General features: G+C 37.6%; 1 protein-coding gene across 2 annotated transcripts in view; it reads left to right on the top strand.

Moving 5' to 3' along the window:
* Positions 1-20,542, top strand: part of ELOVL6 (ELOVL fatty acid elongase 6) — a 68,020-nt gene that overhangs the window by 35,296 nt on the left and 12,182 nt on the right. For both annotated transcript variants that reach the window (XM_032224523.1, XM_032224524.1), the window contains one exon: positions 12,080-12,211. In XM_032224523.1, the coding sequence (XP_032080414.1) occupies positions 12,080-12,211 (132 nt within the window). The remainder of the gene's footprint in view (positions 1-12,079; positions 12,212-20,542) is intronic.

Below are 20,542 nucleotides of genomic sequence, written 5' to 3'. Positions count from 1 at the left end.
ATAATATTTGTAGATTGTAGATTTATTTATAATATTTGTAGATTGCACCAGACATGAGCCTCTGGGTTGTGTAGAACCATTAGAAAGATCAATACAACAGTGAAAACAAAGCAATACAACAAAATGAGAAAAAGGAGGGAATAGGAACTGCAATTCAGTACATCTTCATTTAAGACATAAAGACATGCCTTTGTTTAGTGCAGCAGAATATAGGGATAACACAGATAGTACTTAAGTGATAACCTCAACTGGGACCAGAATTTCTGTTACTAAGCCACGTAGTGGCTATCAGCACTGAGTGGGACCAACCTTGGAACATAGAACAATAGAGCTGGAAGGGACCTTGCAGATGTTCTAATTCAACCCTCTGCTCAGGCAGGAGACCTTATACCTTGTGGTCCAGTCTCTTTTTGAAAGCCTCCAGTGATGGAGCAACTACAATTTTACAATTAATTTTCAGATCTTCATACTTTGTGATCTTCTCTATTGTCTTCTGTTCTACTACTCCCTGGTATTGCAATATCAATTATTCCCCGCTTTCTTCTTTTCAGCCACAGATAGATTGATAGATAGATAGATAGATAGATAGATAGATAGATAGATAGATAGATAGATAGATGATAGATAGATAGATAGATAGATAGATAGATAGATAGATAGATAGATAGATAGATAATGTTGTATTTGTGCTGATAAGTAAATAAAGGCACAAATACAGCACAAATACAACACAAATGTAACAAAGGCAACAGTAAAAATATTGGGTTTCTGTCTGGATGGTCTCTTGTGACGAGCCGATGGACAGAGAATGGGCATACCAGGGGTTGTGACTTTAAATACATACATACATACATACATACATACATACATACATACATACATCTTCTTGCACGAACTAAATATATGATCTGCTTTTTTGTAAAATCTGGATTTGAAGAGAGTTCAGTTATGGCTTTGATTTTATTAGTTCAATAGCGTGCACTTGCACAGCCAAAATCAAGTCTTTGGGGTTTTTTCTTTTTAATGTTTCCAATGAAAGCTATTGGTAGGTTTATCTTTATCCACTTTACCCTTAATCTTTTTAGATATTGATTGTGCAATACCTTTTCTTGCTAGGATTCTGTTTGTGTTTTTCTATTTTGATGCTCACTTTTTGTTTCCTGTATATTTAGTAAGTTCCATTTTTAACATGCATTCTTGCTGTATTTTATAATCTATCAATATCAGTATGGGATGTAACGCATAGTGAATAGTCATCAGTTGTCTTGCTTTTTTATCCAAATTGCTATTTTACCTTGTGTCCATTTAATAACTCCAGCAGTATATTGTATTGTTATTGTTGTTTTTGTTATTATTATTTAAGTTTTAATCTTCAATTTGATTCACAATCTGGGACTCATAAAAACTTAACAGTTCAAGTCCTAAGTTTCCCTTGTTCCCATCTTTCAGCAGAGGTTGTTTTGCTTTGTTAATGTAGTCATTTAAGCCATGTTTTTCTTCTTCCACAGTTTGTTTCACCTGTAAGAATCTTCTGCCACCCTAAGTTCTTGGCAAGTACAATTGATCAATAGCACTTTTTGGGTGCAGAGCATGGTGCACTGTGGTTCTTGTCTTTCGATCCACGTTATCAAGTTCTAGTCAATTCCAGCTGAGTATTATATTATAGACACTGTCCTGGTGTTAACTGCCTTTATGATATTTCTTCCAATCAGTTCTGATCTCAAGACTTTCTGGACTCATTTTATATATTTTGTTGAAGTAGGACTCACTTTATGTATTTTGTGTTGGGTTTTCTAAAATTATTATTTTTGTTGCTGCTGTTGTTAATCTTCAATTCGATTCACAGTCTGGGACTGGTAAAAACGTAACAGGTCAAATCCTAACCCAGGACCTTAAAGCTATTAAGATAGCATCTAAATCAGTGACTAGAGTCAAAAATATTTACTACCTGTTCTGTGGGCATGGCTTGGTGGGTGTGGCTTGGTGGGCGTGGCAGGGGAAGGATACTGTAAAATCTCAATTCTCATTCCACTCCAGGGGAAGGTTACTGCAAAATCCCCATTCTTCCCGATGAGCTGGGACTTGGGAGACAGAGAATAGATGGGAGCAGCCCAGTCAGAGATGGTATTTACTGGTTTTCCAAACTACTCAAAATTTCTGCTACCGGTTCTCCAGAACCTGCTGAATACCACCTCTCATCTGAGTATATAGACAATTCATAGTAGGATGGGTGTTGGTTTTTTTTTGCAAAGTCAGGATATTCAAAGTTTCTATGTATCTAGTCAGCCCTTTGGGTATTGCTCCAGGAGCTCCTATTACTATTGGTACAACCATTGATTTCTTCTTCCATAATCACTCAACTTGCAAATCACAATATTTTGTTATTTTTTTTCTAGCTGTTTTTCTTCAATCCATGCATCACCTGGTATTGTAATATCAATGAACCAGACTTTTTTCTTTTCCACAATAGTGATGCTCAGCGTGTTGTTGTTGTTGTTGTTGTTATTATTATTATTCATTCTTTTGGTCAAGTTGACAAATATACCTGAAGTGGGTTGCTCCCAGTTCAGTCCAGTTCAGCCGAACCGGTAGTGGGATTCAGGCCTGGGTTGCAGAATCAGCAGCGACCCAGGCCTGCCACGCCCCTGAACCGGTTCCCTTGCCACCACTGGGCCACCGCCATTTTGGTTTTTAGTGACTGCGCATGCACAGTTCACTGTAAATTGTTCTGCACATGTGCAAAGAACAATTTACATTGAACAGCGCAAGCAGCGTCTAGTAAAACCAGCAGCAACCCACCCCTGAAACATACCTAAGGCTTCTAATTCCTATTTTTGCTGCAACAATACAGTAACATAGTCTTAAGAATGCAGGATGGCAGATTCTAGTGAAGGTTTAAAAGCTTAATTGTACGATCCATTATCCAGAGAAATGATGAATTTCGTTGAACATGTTTAAGCAAAAACTACACAATCATCTGTGGATCCATCCATCCTTCTTTCTTTCATTCTTCTTGAACTTAGCGAGATTGGACTCAGTGGCCTATGTGGTTCAAAAGATTCTTCTGTCAAAGTAACGGCTCTGTTCCCACCAAGGTTTTCTTTTTGCAACTTTGTTTATTGTGGGAAAGGAGCCAACATATACTAAATACATTGCTGAAAGTTGCTTGTTCCTTTCTGATAACAGGAATATCTCTGTTATCAGAATACAATGTCTTTCTGATATTCCCCACCATCCCAACTGAAAATCTCATTTTATTCATTTTTCCACATATATTGCATGAGTTGGCATGTGAATTGGGGCATGTTGTACATACGTAAATAAAGATATTTGTATTTAGTCATAAGCAGGATCAGTTGTGACATGGTTAATAGACCGTCTTTCACTATGATGGATGGTTCTTTGAACTTGTTCTTTTTCCAAATTTAGATAGAAGAACCTGTAAAGCAAGAACATATTCAAATTCAGAATACAAATGAATGCACATACAGCAGATTTAAACCTTTGGTATTTAATTTATATATTTTAAATAGCTTATGGCCAGACAAGACATTCCTTCATCTAGGTGTAATGAACAGACAGCATCTTTGTCAAATGCCTCTTGATTGTATAACAATCTTGGCATTGGAAGGAAGGATGACATTTTTTTGGAGGACGCCATTTCTGGAGTATTCTTCTCACTAAACATAATTCAGGCACATGTTAAAATGTTTTTAAAGTTCTTGTACACTGTCTCATATTGCCTGTGTTTCGCTAGTTATAACAGTCTTAAATAATAAGGCCACAGTAGAAATGCTGAATACATGTCTTACTCGTGTAAGTAAGAGTAATTTTATTTAATTTTTTCATCGTGTATGATTTGTCTTTTATTAATTCAAAATTTCTCCCTCTGAGCTTTAATTTAATCACATGAAATTACTGAAAATTTTAAAAGATGACTTTGCTCCCCCCTTAGCCTTTCTGAGCATAAGATGCCTATATTTTTAACTCAACAATAATTATTTTTAGGTTTGATGATAACTGAACTTAAGAACTATGCTTTCTATTCTAATAAAGTGTCAACTCCACAAGATACATCAAACCAGGAAATCAACTCCATAGGAAGGTTAAACCTATTTTTATTGAAATTTGCTATAACAGAAACCTGCAAGCCTGATTATTGTACTGCCTTCTCTTTCTTATAGTTTGGTAAATTAAGGAGGTATCTGTTTGAGTCATTTCCAAAAATTATTTTATTCTGAACTTTAAAAATCCTCTATCCCTCTTTGCTTTATTTTTCTTTATTCTGTATACATAGTGTGTTTAGTAATCTACTAAAATCTTTGGTATAATTTAGTAGTCCTTGTCAACTTCAACAACCAAAAATAGAACTTTTAGTTTGCACAGGATTTATACAGAAATTAATTAATGTAACCACTAATTCAGAAGTTACCAACATAGTAAAGGAATTAGAACCTCTTGTTAACAATTGCCCAACTTATAAGTCACTGTTTTTCTCACCCATAAATATATTTTGTTTGCTAGCAAGTAATTAAATGACAGCTGTATTTATGTTAACCACAGCCAGAAAATAATGTACTGCTTAGTGTGTAAGAATAAGCAAGAAAGCAAGAAATTCCCTTCTAGAAACAATTCAGTAGAAATGTGAATAGTTAGAGTGAAAGGGTATGCCTCAAGTTCAGGTTGACGCTAAAAACATCCTGTACATTCTTATTTCTTATGTCATCTATTTTTGATTTTCCTATCATGAATGCAACTTCTATGTCACTAAACAAAGAACAATGCCTGTAAACAAATGGAAATAAAAATAACAAAGGAATAACTTCATACAATTTTAGGAGCTTTGTACAAGGAATTTAATCAAAAGCAAAAAATGAGCATGGAATTCAGAGGTGGTATTCTGCCAGTTCACACCAGTTCAGCTGAACCAGTAGTGGCAGCCAAGCTGATATCATCATGCATGCGCAGAAGGTCCTGCACATGCCCAGAAGTGCAGGCTCCCACTACTGAACTGGTAGCGAAGAAAATAGGATTTCATACCTGATGGAATTGTTGAGAATCCAACATTCCCACCCCACTCCAGGGGAAGGTTACTGCAAAATCCCCATTTTCTCCTGATCAGCTGGAACTCAGGAGGCAGAGAATAGATGGAGGTGAGGCCAGTCAGAGGTGCAGTGATGTGCAATCGGGAGGCAGGGGAGGCAGAGCCTCACCACTGTCATCATGAAAAGAAAAAAAAAGGAAAAAGGCTGAGGTAGTTGCTGCCAGAGTCACAGTGGATGACTCTGCTTAGTGCTTAACTGTTTAAAAAAGCCTCGTAAAAAGTGCCCTCTACAGGAGGAGACAGGAGAACCACGTGCCTCATCTAGTCTGGCGTTTTATGATCACTTGAGCACAGTTAAGCAAGGGTTAAAAAAAGTCCTGACGTAGATGAGGCACGTGGTTCTCTTGCCTCCTCCTGTAGAGGGCATTTTTTTAGAGGCTTTTTTAAACAGTTAAGCAGAGTCATCCATTGGGGACTCTGGCAGCAGCTAATCCAGCCTGACCTCAGCAGCTCTTGCCTTTTTCCTTTTATATTTTTACATTTTCATCATGGCAGGCAAGAGCAGAGTTGAAATCCTCTGTGATTGTGAAACAGCTGGAAAAGGTATGTGGGTCGGAGGGAGGGGGAGGAATTCAAAATTAATGTAATTTGTAAGTAATTGTAAGTAATTTGTGTGTGTTTGTGTGTGTGCTTTTCTTCACTCAGAGGGAGAGGCAGGGAGGGCAGCCTGCCAGCTTCTTTCTCTGTATCGGGGAAGCCTGCCAGCAGAGGCAGGTCTTTTACCCGCCTCTCGTGGCGGGCTGGCCCTTTCTTTCTTTTGCCGCAAAAGAAAGAAAGCAGCTTTTGGCTGCCCCGGCACTATGTCTGACATAGAGGCGGGTCGCCCAAAAGCCGCTTTCTTTCTTTTTGCCTCACCAGCCATAAACCTCACCGCACGTCACTGCAGAGGTGGTATTTACTGGTTCTCCAAACTACTCAAAATTTCCACTACGGGTTCCAGACAGACAGTATGATACTATAGCTCTTAAGGTTCAATAATATTTTTAAAATTAAAGAGGAAGAAAAGTTACTAGCCTTTAGTAACTGGATGGAAATGGGCTACCTAATTATCATTAAACTGTTATTTTTCTGGAAAAGAACGAAAACCAGCGTTTAGTAGAAACTTTATCAGTTTCTACTAAACAGCATTAGATTGGAGAGCTAGTTTGATGTAGTAGTTAAGGTATGGGCTAGAAACTGGAAGATCGTTAATTTTAATTCCATTTTAGGACAAAACCAACTGGGTGATCTTGGGCTAGTCATCCTCTCTCAGCTCAAGGAAGCAGGCAAGGACAAACCGTTTCCAAAATCTCACGAAGAAAATTGCAGGAACATGTCCAGGCAATTGCCAATATTCTACTTTTAAAAAATTGCTTAATTTAAGAAACTTCTTTCACTAAAATATATACTACTAGGTTACATCACAATGATGCAGTTTTTTGACATTCAAAGCAACGGGCCCAGTTTTTATGCCTATTGGCTGCCATAGCCATAGACCCATGGTTAATCATATGCTATCCAATTATCAGAAGGTGATCTAAACACCCACAGTACTCAGTAAGAACCCACTACCTTTCCCAAGTATGGAAGCATAGTTACAAACCAAGTATTAAGCTGCATTCATATACCACTTTTTATCTTCAAAAAAATACTTCCTTGAAAATGTATATTCTACTTTGTCTTCCTCTACTTTTTTAAAACCATGTATATCACGGTTTGGAAGCAAATTTTTAAAAAGTAGAACAGGGCAAAAAACTTTGCAGGAAGCATTTGCTGGACATACTGCACCTATCAGCACAATGCTAGAAACTCTATTCCATTATGCCAAACACACAACTTAAATCCAAAGTTTTCATGCTACATATACATTGCTTTCATGATCCTTAAAAAGACTTTAATCCTTTCTAGAACAATCTTCAAAAATAGGATTTTAAAACTGGAAGACCATTCAGATTGGCAAGGATTAAAGCATAGGGAAAGGGAAGACAACAATTTGAAAAGAGGAAGTGGCTGCATCTGTACCTCCCCTACATTCTTTGCCATATTACACTAGTAGTGGGTATACTAGTACTTAAAGTTTCAACTTACATCCAAACTCTACTACAGATAACGTGTCATGCAGAATTTCATCAATTTTTCGAAAAAGGCAAAACAATATATTCATTGCACTTATGAATATTACTTACTTCACATTAGGACAGCATAATAGTATGTGTAGAATGGAGATTTTACAGTATCATTCCCCTGCTATGCCTACCAAGCCACGCCTACCAAGCCATGCAACACCCAGAGAACCGGTAGTAATTTTTTTTTTAATCCCACCACTGCCCAGGAGCAAATGTACCAAGGAGCATTGATAATGCAATCTTGGATATATTTAATGGAGCTTCCTCAGTGGAAGCAGGGATAGCAGAGCAGAAGATGTTGAATCCATTTAATTTGAGAAAAGATCCAAGCCAGTGTCTTTGATTTAATTCCCTAAATAATAGAATCACAAGCTGGAAAGGGCAGCTTAGGTGTTGAAGTTCATTTCTACTCAGCACAGAGATACAAATTAAAGTATCTCCAGTGGGAAGGAGCTCACAACCTCCTTACTTGTTTTGTCCTCAAACTGCTCATATGGTTATGGAATATTTTCAACTGAAATCTGTCTTCCTGTAGTTTAAAATTATTATTTTACATCTTGTATTCTGAGTTTTGATTTTCTACTTTATATATTTTTCTCAGCTATTGTGAAAAGTATTAGGTTACCCTATCCTATTTAGTCTTTTCTTCTCAAGGCTTAACATCTCCGGTTTCTAAATCTCTTTTCATAGGACTTACTTGATTTCAAAACTCAAGTTAAGGAAATCAAATACGTCTGAGTGAGGAAATGTATTTATTCCAGTTAAATTTTGTTCTGTTGTTTTCAGTATGATTATGTTTAAGAATATAATGACCATGCACAGAAGTCCTGATTTGATGTTCACATAGGGTTTATATCTACCCGCAATAAGCTACCACATTCCTACTGCCAAATTAATGCAATCTGCAAATATCTATTAATAAGAAATCTCCATTAAGTTCAATGAGTCCTGGGCTAAGGATATGCAACCTTAAGAATAAGTTGAAAAACTCTTCGCATAATTTGTCCTCTGTTGTAATTCAAGGAATAGCTCCACATAGTAATCTTCAGCATGTGGTAATTTGGTGACAAATTAATACTATATAACGAAATGGGCAACTGGATTTATAGTATTAGCTTGCATGACTGGTAACCTAGTAAGCAAAAAAAATCCTGATTCTAATTGTGACACTATGGTCATTAAGTGTATTCTTGTGGATTAAACAGGATAGTCTCAGATGGTGATCATATAACCACAGAGTTCTGTAACGGTCCAAATAAGTACTGATTACCAAATGCCAAAATTGCAATCACGTGACCATGGGAATGTTGCAACAGCCACAGCGTTAAGGACTGTCATGAATCTCCATTTTTCAAGCCATTAAAACTTCAAACAGTTACTGAACGAATGGTCAGTAAGTGAGAACTACCTCTATGTATTGCTACAGACACCAAATCCTTGAAATCAAATTGAGGAACGCTAAGACTATCCAGTGTGCAGATCCCCATAAAGCAAGCAGATGCAGCAAAGAGTTGGCTTGTTTTACCTTTGTTTCTCATCTAGTTTGAATTTTTACATATAGGATGAGGCTACATTGGAGAATCCAAAGGTATTAGCAACAAAGAATTATAAACAAGGACAATATTTTTTTTTAAATCAAGACTTGAGTGTATTTTTGTTTCCTTTTCATTTCTTTCATCTCAAGCTTTTTTAATAACATCAAGTTTTTATTTTTCTAAGCAGATTTTTTATTATTTTTTCCCTTCTACAACACCTTACAGTCATTACATCACATTGTTATGTCATCATACCTGTACATGTATATAATATTTTGCTTCTATATTTACACATCATATATATATATATATATATATATATATATATATATATATATATATATATATATATATATATCTCCATATATCTCCATATATATATATATATCTCCATATATCTCCATATATATATATATCTCCATATATCTCCATATATATATATATATATCTCCATATATATATATATATCCATATATATCCTTAATTAATTTTATTCTTGTTTTGCAGCCACTTGTACCCATTGTTCCAAATTTCATAATATTCCAACTCTTCTTTATCTTTTAATTTCAGTGTTAATTTGTCCATCTCTGTACAATCTAAAGGTTTTTTTATCACTAATTCGTCCAAGAGGGTATTATTTTGTTTCCAGCATTAGGCAAATGCTATTCTAGCTGTAGTTAGCAGATGTGTTAATATGTACTTAATTTTCTTTGTATATTTCCCTTTGATTATTCCCAGTAGAAAGATTTCGGGTTTGTATTTTATCTGTTCTCCTGTAATTTCTTGCACCCATTTCCAAATTTTTGTCCAATATTTTTGTGTTTCCAGGCAGGTCCACCATATGTGATAATAAGTCCCTTGTACTTTTTTACACTTCCAGCAGGTCGGTTTCATGTTTGGGTACATTTTAGCCAATCTTGTCGGTGATAAATGCCAACGATAAAACATTTTGTATATATTTTCTTTAAATGCTACTAACATCAAAGCTTTTAAAGCATATAATTATGGTGTTTCAGTGTCCTTACTTTATGCCAAATCTGTGACAGAAAATGTGTGAGCCCAAAATTGGGAACCAAAGATAAGAGTTCCAACACCCATTTATTCTAGTTTTCAAATTGGCAAATACTAAGGCATAATGTTCCATTCAACACCCGCTAAGAAGGCAACAAAAATAGGAGTTTTTATCAAACTGTGAGTGAAAATAGTATGTGAAAGTCAATGCAATATGTTTAACAGTATGGACTTGCTGTTTATTACTCTTGCTTTAGGCTGTTAGTTTCATTGTGACTTAAAAAGAAATCTATCATTAAAAATAAATTCTGGTTTAGAATTAAACATTTTCCACATGAGGGATTTTCCTTCATCTGCAATCATTGCAAAATGATGTTTATTTTCTCTCTTTGAAGGACAGAGAACCAAAGGGTTGAACTGGAATAGGAATCTTAAAAATTCTTAATATTGTTTAATATAGTTCTGCCCCCTTGTACTTGAACACTGTTACATTTAGGATTTGTTTGATTTTCATTGGTATTTTCCAGTCAGCAATTGGTTCAAGAATTATCCCTAACTTCTCAAATTAAGATAGGCTTTTTAACATGTTCATTGTACTGCTTTTTTGATCATTGAAATATGTAATCATTTAGGATAAATTCAGTAATAAGCTATTCATTCATGTCACAAATCACACTGTTCCTGTAAATAAAACTGAAAGGCATTCAGCTGCCGTACATCTACCCGCCCAGGGGTTGGCTGCTATTGGTTCACCCAGATTTGGGAGAACCCTTAGCTAATGTTATGGCCGGTTCTGAGAATCTCCAAATCCCAACCCCTCCCAGGAGTCTCCACGTGGCCTGTTGGATGTGAGATAAGTGCAGGGCCTGTGCGGAGGCTCGAGGAGGGGGGAAAACGGGCCTTCCGTAAGGCCAGAAATGGGCTGTTTCCAGCCTCTGGGAGGCCTTCAGAGCCTGGGGGAAGCAGTTTTCACCCTCCCAGAGGCTTGGGGAAAGCCTCCAGAGCCTGGGGAAGGCGAAAATGCCCCCCTGCCATGGTGCAGGAGGCCGACGAGGCTATGCCTAACCTGAAGAAAGAATCCACTTTACTGACTCTAAGGCACCGCAGCTTCAGCAACAATTCAATTTCTATGTTTCAATTCTAATTTGAGGTCAGTGCAAGACACATTTTTATTATGCTAGTGAAACACTATTATGTGCATGCTGCTATGTTACAGGCTAATCCAGTATTTGAAGTTATCATTATAATATTTTTAGGAGTATCTGGAAGCACTGAAATGCCTAGAGTAGTATTCAAAATCCCAATTAATGCTTGTAGGCTATTTCCTGATATAGATATAGGTCAGGGGTCCCGAACTGTCAGGCCTCAGCTCACTACTGGTCTTTGAGCTGTTCGGAACTGGGTCATGAAAGTGGCAGGCAAGCACGTGCATTCCCACTTGCACAAGCCGTGCATATGCACACCATTTGTGCAAGTGGGCATGACAACTGCACGCACATACTTGCCCACCGCTTGCGTGGAACCATCCCTCCCCCTCCAGTCCGCAAAGCCGGAAAGATTGGAGAACTCTGATATAGGTGATATAGATATAAATAGATGTAAGCTGGTCTGTTACCTTCTATTAATACTCATCGAAAATCCCATATCACAACCTGGAATGAGATACTATATATGTATTAGAACAAATACGTTGGTCAAAAATAATTGTACAAGACTAGCACTGTGTAAGTAGTTATATACGTTATTTGTCTTTCACTTTGGTTTCTATGGCGGATGAAACGCAGGATGGTCACACTGTGTTCGATATACTTACATGTAAATAATAAGAATTTTTTTAAAAAAAGAGAAAAGAAAATCCCATATCATTAAAACATACAAAAATACTTTCACTGAAAATGCTGGTCCAGTTCAGATGTAACATTCTGGCATGCTTTAATTTGGTTTTCTATATTTGCAAACTTGCAAACTCGTATGGCATGTTGAACCATTATTTAATCATGATTAGTTTACACAATGTGCTCAATCCAAACCAAAGAATTACATTATGTCTTTAAGCAGCCTTCTGTCAGAATATTGGATTATTACTAGGAACACAACAAGATCACAAAGTAATTTTAACTGGGTTTCACTTTATAATTATATTTTGAGTTTATTACACAGTGATTAATTTGCATTCAATATTCTATGTTTTGATTGACTGAAAGAAATATATCAGTATTTCATGAATGCTTTTCTTGTCACATACCTTCAAATATAGATTTTCACACTAATGGCTGATCAAATAGCATTTTATGATGGAGGTTTATTTCATTTTTCTTTTTTAGGAAAAAATCTTTCCTGTTTTCTGCTCTATATGCTGCCTTTATATTCGGTGGTCGGCATCTAATGAACAAAAGAGCAAAATTTGAACTAAGAAAACCATTAGTTTTGTGGTCTTTGAGTCTCGCAGTTTTCAGGTAAGCTATTTTTTGGAAGCTATTCATATTTAAATTATTAACTGGTTTAAATAAGGAAAATATTTTAAAAGTTAATTTTTAAAAAAACATCAGGATTCTTACATTTTACAACTGCCTTCGCCAAGCAGGAGACCTTGGAGACAGAGAAATTTCAACTCTGAGAATTCCCAGCCAATGTGTTTTATAATATATGTGTACCACAATTGCAAGGTCTGAGGCATCCCTTTCCCAGTTATCTGGCCACTTATTCCCCCAAGTATTAGGCTGGATTGAAATGGAAGCCTGAGGATGGCATGTTAGGGGCATCACAGGACAATGGATATGGCATGGGGCGGGGGGGATGTTTTATGTTTTATTTTTCTGCTTTGTGCCTTTATGCTCCACGGCAGGGGTGTCAAACTCACGTCGTCACCGGGCATCACATGATGTATTGGGGATTTCCCCCCCCCTTCGCTAAACCAGGCATGGCCAGCGTGTGACGCTTCCGGCCCACGGGCCGGGAGTTCAACACCCCTGCTTTACAGTTATGCTCAAAATGGGTGCATCTAAAGTTAAGCTTTAAAATGGGTGGCTAGACAATTTTTTTAGATAAATAAAAATAAACTGTCCTCCTGAAAGATGTATGTCCTTTCAAGCTTCATTAAAGCATATGAGGATTGGCTCAGGATTAAGAAACATCTGAGGAAGTAAGTACAATATTATTTTCACCATCTTTAAATTGTGGATTTAATCTATTTACCACAGCTTTATTGCAATTCAACCTTGCAATCTTGTACTTGTCTACTCAAATTAACTCACATTGGAAGCAATAGTGCTTAATCCTACAGGAATGCAGGACAGAAGGACAGATTGTTAGTAGTCAAAAATAAGGAGAGTCTGGTAGCACTTTTCCAGCCTAACATATTTTATGAAAAGGCATAAGTTTTTATGTGCTCCAGTGTGCTATGTCATGTGCATGGAAATGTAAGATGTAGCCTAGGTTTCTGTTACATATCTAAAGTTTTCTGACAGTTGAAATGTGTATGAGAGTTACTTTGGTGCATCAGTCTTAAGGAAAAAGGCAAGGCAAACCACTTCCAAAAATGTTGTTCAGGATTAATTCGGAGACAATCATCATCATCATCATCATCATCATCATCATCATCATCATCATCATCATCAATATTTTAATTTAGGATAATGATAGCTAGATAGATGACAGATTTCAATGGTGGATACTCTATTGCAGGGGTGTCAAACTCAAGGCCAGGGGGGCGGATCCGGCCCACAGGGTACTTAGATCTAGCCCATGGAGCCACCCTGGAAACAGCGAAGGACTGGCCTGCAATGCTTCTGCCAGCAAAAATGAGCTCCGTTTTCAGCTGTCTCGGCCTCCTGCAACCCTCTGCCAATGAAAACAGAGCTCAGGAGCTGTTTTCACTGGCAGAGCACTCGGGCCACCACAGGCTCCCCTGACAGGAGTGATGTCAAGCTGGCCACACCCACCCCGGCCTCCTGAAGTCAAACACAGTCCTCATGCGGCCCTCAAAGACATCATATTTGACACCCCAGCTCTATTGTCTCCAACATCTGGATACCTCTGTTTTTTTAATAACCTTAAGAATATCCTGTAGAAATAGGCTTCCTTCCTTTTTAGACTGCTGTTCAAATCTTTATAAAAATCTCAAGACGCTTTCAGGATTTAAGATTTACTACCATTACCATTATGATCACAATTTAACAGGCTCTTTTCTGAAAATAATCATTGGGGATTATTTAAATTTCATACCGTATTGATGCATGTGTTTTGAACTGTGTTAAAGTTTATTAAGTAACTCCTTTAAATTACAAGGAGATTATTTGCCAAGTAGAGAATTGAAACTGAAAACATCTATGAGAAGCTGCCTCATTTTACTACAGTCACATATGATGTTTTTAGTAATATAATTTTATTCCACTGGGTAGCTTTAATATATTTATTTAGGGTTCTGTAAATAATATATACATTTATTTTCATGGATTATATAATGTTTTGTGTCATCTGTTGAATCTGCAATAATATTAGCATGTCAGAGGATTACAGGAACTTTATTTCCACACTTAGAATATCCATGTCTCCCTGAAAAAAGCATGTGTTTATTTTTAAATCTACTCCTATCACATTTTATTAATTTACAGTATTGAATATTTTCTTAAGAAACTTGATCTTGTTTGGGGAGAATAAATTGAAACAATAGTAACTAGCAATTTGTCTAAAACTCCCTAAATAAATATATTTACTATATTTATAAATGCTGATTTATCTAACAAAATTTAAGCAAACAAGTAAGCAGTATTTTTCTTTAAAAAAATTAAACTAATGTTCATTCCATCTTTTATAATGAAAGAAGATAAATATTTATATCAATTTCTAAGAGTTGTTTACAAATGAGATTGGAAATGTTAAAGAAAAGATAAAACACTGCAATCTATTATAGATTATACTGCTTAGAGTCTTATGCCAGTTTGGCACTCTACATTTACTGGAATTGCCATCTTAAAAGCTCTTCATTCCTTCAGCCATACTGACTGGAATCTCTGGGAACTGTTCAGTCAATATATTTGAATAGTCTACGCTCATTCCAGCCTTGGGTATCCAGATGGCCTTGAAGAATGGAAAGAGGACAATTGTAGTTGGGAGCCACTGGAAAAGCTAAATCAGTTCCTGACAAATTATTAACAGAAAGAGTTATCTAGCCCAGAGGTGGGTTGCTAATTTTTTTACTACCGGTTCGGGCACGTTCCTGCATGCACAGAAGTGTCCGGGAGGGTGGGCGGAGCCTCCCACTACTGGCTCGCCCGATCTGGACCGAACCGGCAGCAACCCATCTCTGATCTAGTCTCATTTACACTTCACTTGTTATTCAAAGAAGTGTGATGAATAAATAAGCAAGCAAACAAACAAACAAACTCACAGGATCCCAGCATACCTACAAACATTTCTTATTATCCACAAGGCTACAAGTTCCATCTGATTTTATGTCTCTGCAATGTTTTTAAGTAGAAAATGAAGCATAAGACTGCCATGGTGTAAAGAAAAGTTTCAAGTCTTTCTTCTTAATAGTGCTTCTGAGTCACACCAAGCACTCTTAAAATAATAAAATGGGGGGGGGGGAGGGGGAAAGACAGTGATTTTTTTTAAATGTACCCATCTGCTCAGAAAAAGAACTTGAGATAGTATAGATCTGTCTGAGAAATTAAAGGGTTTCCTGTTGGCAGGAAACAACTTAGGCAGTTTAACTTCTCACTATTATATGATTGGTCATGCATATAATAGTAGAGATTTGAGAGTATTCCATTAACATGCTCCACAGCCCAAATGTTTGGAGACGTTTGCCTTCCTTGAATACCCATATACCTCAATGAATCCTTTATCAGAGCTATCATTCAATGACTGGCATTGTGCTCCAATTATGTTACTGCTACTTAGTTTTCGTGATACCTTTTTCTCTGGTAGGATCACCGAAAACAAGTATGGGTGATCCTTGCTTACTCACCATTCATTCAGTGATGGTTCAGCTACGGTGCTGTTGAATAAGATTTATAACCAGTCCTTGAAGTTGCAGCTGCTGTAGTTTCCCTGTTATCATGTGATTCAGTGATCACATGATTCAGTCGCTTGGCAGCTGGCAAACATTTATGACAGTTGCAGCATTCTGCGGTCACATGATTACCATTTGCAGCCCTCACAACCAGCTTCCACCAAAATTGTCAGTGAGGGAGCCTTCAGGAAGCCACAAGTCATTGTCATGTGACATCATGCTTAACAAGCATAGGTGATTATCTAATGACCACAGCTGGAATTGCCATAGTAAATTGGGTGCAACCATGTAACAGAGCTGTTAGTCTAACTGACTTTCATCAGTGAGGACTACCTGTAGACCAGGGGTGTCAAACTCACATCGTCACAGCATCATCACTTGAGGTATCACAACTTTCTTCCCCTTCACTGAACCAGATGTGGCCAGCATGTGATGCATCCAGCCTGCGGGCCGCCAGTTTGAACCCCTGCTGTAGACCAAACTGGGATCCTGAAAAGTTAAAAAAATAATCACCAAGGTTGGCCATCAGTAGAAATATTTGGATTTTCTTGCTGCCCCTTAATTAAAAATGTTATTTACATTCTTTTATTTGTTTCTTTTCATATCTTCCTCCTGGAGTCTAAAGTGGCATGCAGTGGTATCTCGGCCCAGTTTTATTCCTACAAAGCAGATTAGTCCGAGAGTTAGTGAGTCTGCCAAAATACTAATGAAGCTGCACTTTAATGTAGTCGCTATTATGCTGACATAATCCCTGATGTTACACTGGTCTGATCCCTATTGAAGATATCCTTGCCCAATTCTCTGGGGGTGGCATCAGCTGATCCTAAGAATAAGCTCTTTATTTGGAACATTGCCTTGTAATTGTAATAGCTATTTCAATCTTTTGTTACAATTTGTTTTTTTGGCTGAATAGATGAAGATGAATGACCTGATTGAGATGTTGTTTGCACTCACATGGTGCTTTCAACCAACTGTTGTTTTGGCAGCAAATGATTTAGAGATTCACACTAACTTTTCAGATTCTTTTGAGGTTGTTTTCACTAGGAACCTTTAGATTGAAAAGAAATGAGCTATTTCTTAGTCTTCCAAGTGACTATTAGAATAGGAATATAGTTGGTTATTATTAGTTGTTTATAACTTTCTTACTACAAATCTTTTTATCCTTTTGTTTATTCATTGTGACATTTATTACATTTCCTATCATTTTTAATCAAACTAAGACTTAGGTCAATGGAGGAAAATACTTTATAAATAAATATATTTACTGTACAACTAAAATGCGTTCATGCTGTTGCTACCTCTATGAAGCTCATAGACAGGTAGCAACAGCCTGAATGCATTTTACTCCATAGATCAGGAGTCTGCAACCTTAAATACTCAAAAAGCCATTTGGACTCATTTTCCACAGAAAACAAAATACCAGGAGTCCCAAAACCTGGGTGGGCATGGCCAACTCAATGGCATTCACTCCCACCCAGTCACATGATCCCTCCAGCCACGCCCATCCAGGTTTTGTAACCCCCAGTGTTTTCTATGGGAAACAGGTATCTCTCTGTGTGTGTCCCTCTCTCTTTTTATCTTTTTTCTCTCTCTCTCTCCTTCTCATCTCTTTTTCTCTAGCTTTCTCCTCTCTTCCACCCTCTCTCTTTCTCTCTTCCTCCTTCTCTCATATCTCCCTCCCTTTCCCTCCATCTCTCTTTCTCTCTTTCATCTTTCTCCATCTCATCTCTCTATTTCTCCCTCTATCTCCCTCTCTCTCACTCTGATCTCTTTCTCCCTCTCTCATCTCTATCTCCCTTTCTCTCTCATCTCTCTCATCTCTTTCTCCCTTTCTTTCATCTCTCTTTTCCTCATCTCTCTCTTTCTCTCTCACATATCTTTCTTTCTTCCTCTCAGTCCATCTCTTATTTATTTCCCTCTCATTCTCTCCCTCCATCATTTTCTCATTTCTTTCTCTTTTTCTCTCTTTTTCTCCCCTTGTCTCTCTCTCATGTCTTGCACGCACGTGTGTGCACAAGCAGGATACCCTCAAACCAGGATCATGGGAGTGGCCGGGGTGGGGACTCCTCCTCCTGCTGCCGCCACAGTGAGGCAAGTAGCTGGCTGTGCTGCGCAGAGAGCCAGAGCTCTTCCTCCTTGCATCCGGCTGCGGTGACTGCTCCTCCCCATTCCCCTCCTTCCTGAGCCGACACGAAGGTGACCATGTCTGATGCTGAGCTGCCTGCAAAGGATGCGGAATCGCAAAAAGCAGCCAGTCGCAGGCAGTGTAGAGAAAGTGCTAAGGGCATTTTAGCCGTGCAGCTCTGTGGAGAGGCTTGCGCCTTCTCGGGGGGGAGAGCAGGTCGCATGATCAGGACAGCAGAGAGCCCCAGGAGAAGGGTCAAAGAGCCGCGTGAGGCTCTCGGGCCGTGGGTTGCTGACACCTGCCATAGATTATAGATGTCATTATTGAGAACATAGTTACTTAAATAGAAATTTATTAATTTGCTTTTTTTAAAATAGCATTTCCATCAAATCCAGGACATAGCTCAGCTTGAAAAACAAATAGGGTCCTTTTTAGCACTTTGTAAAATATGAAACCATTATTATATAAGCTTCAAGTTTACCCTAAATGTACCATATAATTGGTGCGTTTAGATTGTAGCAAATTCTTCACTTATTGTGGAGTCTTTGATATTCTCTGACCTTGTTAGTTCGCTTGCAAATATTTTGTTACCCAATTGGGTAACATCATCAGTACTAGTGGGAGTGGTATTTGCTCACTGTTTACATGTAGCTTGTTCTACAAGTATTGGGGGGGGGGTGTCGTTTTCTCCTTGGTAGTTCTTTGATTAGGGCATTATGTTCTGTCTGATTGTTTGTCTGGTGTTGATCCTTGCTTATCTGGATGTAGGTTGCTGGAGAGTACATGCTCCGGTCTTTTTGTTTCTTCCTTGGTTATATTAGCAGGTAAATTTAAAAAATGAGGTCCTTTCAGTTTTCATGTTTTAATGTCTATAAAGCTTTATAAGTACTGCTAAAATACCCTATATTCATGTTGTCACATATCACGTGCTATGTGGTAACAGTTAGCAGCTGCTTCAGATTTTAAATAAGCTGTCCAGATTTTAAATTGTCCTCGTAAAAAACAGGAAACCAACAAGGTTGTGAAATTTTCAACTTATAAAACAATTCACATTTCACATCTTCTACATTCTAAGGTGAAGATTACCATGGCATGTATAACTGAGGCTGAGTCATATTTGAGAGCATGGTGCTAGGTAGTCTGGTATTTGATAATAAAAAATGCTATGTCACCAGGGCTACTTATATTTCTATGTGCAAAGGTAGATCTGTTTTCTATAGGTACACAGCATCTGAGTAAACTAAATATTAACTGAATATCAGGAGAGCAAGTTGGATATAGGGACAGTGGACATGATGATGCTTTTATACCCACAATGCAGTGTTTTATAAAAAATATTGTAGATACATTTTATTTTCTCTTTTAAGCTTTTGTTAATGGAATAGAAATTTTATTAATATACGTTTATATTATTTCTCAAACATTTTTGGTCCCACAAAAGGTATGATCATATGAAGATAAGTTTTTTACCGCATGGAAGAGATGTGATCCATTTAAACATTTATATTAAATTCAAATGAAAAAATAGAGCATATAACAGAATAGCAGAGTTCAAAAGCACCTTGGAGATATTCTAGTCCAGTGTTTCTCAACCTTGGCGATTTTAAGTCCTGTGAGTTGAAGTTCACAGGACTTAAGTTGCCAAGGTTGAGAAATGCTGTTCTAGTCCAACCCCTGCTCAGGCAGAAACCCTATACTATAGTTGTTCAATTTCTTCTTAAAAACTTTCAGTGTTGGACCATTCACAACTTTTGGAGGCAAGTTGTTACATTGATTAATTGTTCTAACTGTCAGGAAATTTCTCCTTAGTTCTAAGTTGCTTCTCTCCTTGATTAGTTTCCACCCATTGCTTCTTATCCTGCCCTCAGGTACTTTGGAGAATATGTTGACCATCTCTTCTTTGTGGCAGCCCCTGAAATATCGGAACACTGCTATCATGTCACCCCTAGTCCTTCTTTTCATTAAACTAGACATACCAAAATCATAGCAACCGTTCTTTATGTTTTAGCCTCCAGACTCTTAATCAACTTGGGTTGTTCTTCTCTGTACTCTTTCTAGAGTCTCAATATCTTTTTTACATCGTGACAACCAAAATTGGATGCAGTTTTCCAAATGTGGCCTTATCAAAGCATTATAAAGTGGTATTAACACTTCACGTGATCTTGATTCTATCCCTCTGTTAATGCAACCTAGAACTATATATATCTACGAGATATGTATGTTTCCCCATGTATAACATAATAATTAGAGTCCAGAAGCTGATTACCTTAGTTTCTTGCTAATTGACTCGTTAATCTGGATTTCCGATAATGTAACTTGGTTCTGTGTCAGGGATATAATTAATCATAAACACAACCTCCAAGTGATATAATGCTGAAACTTAAGTAGACTTAAGTCAATTGCGACCAATTAGATCACATAGATTAGGCCTCCTCCGAGTTCCATCTGCCAGTCAGTGCCGACTGGCAACCACACGGAGGAGAGCCTTTTCAGTAGTAGCTCCGACCCTTTGGAACGATCTCCCCGTGGAGATTCGTACCCTCACCACCGTCCAGACCTTCCGCACAGCCCTTAAGACCTGGCTAGCCCGTCAGGCCTGGGGACAAAGATAACTGTCCCCACCCAAATGATGAATGACTGTTGCTT

This window comes from Thamnophis elegans, chromosome 9 (genome assembly GCF_009769535.1).
Source record: "Thamnophis elegans isolate rThaEle1 chromosome 9, rThaEle1.pri, whole genome shotgun sequence".
NCBI classification, from domain to species: domain Eukaryota; kingdom Metazoa; phylum Chordata; class Lepidosauria; order Squamata; family Colubridae; genus Thamnophis; species Thamnophis elegans.
This window is presented reverse-complemented; position numbering and strand designations above follow the sequence as displayed.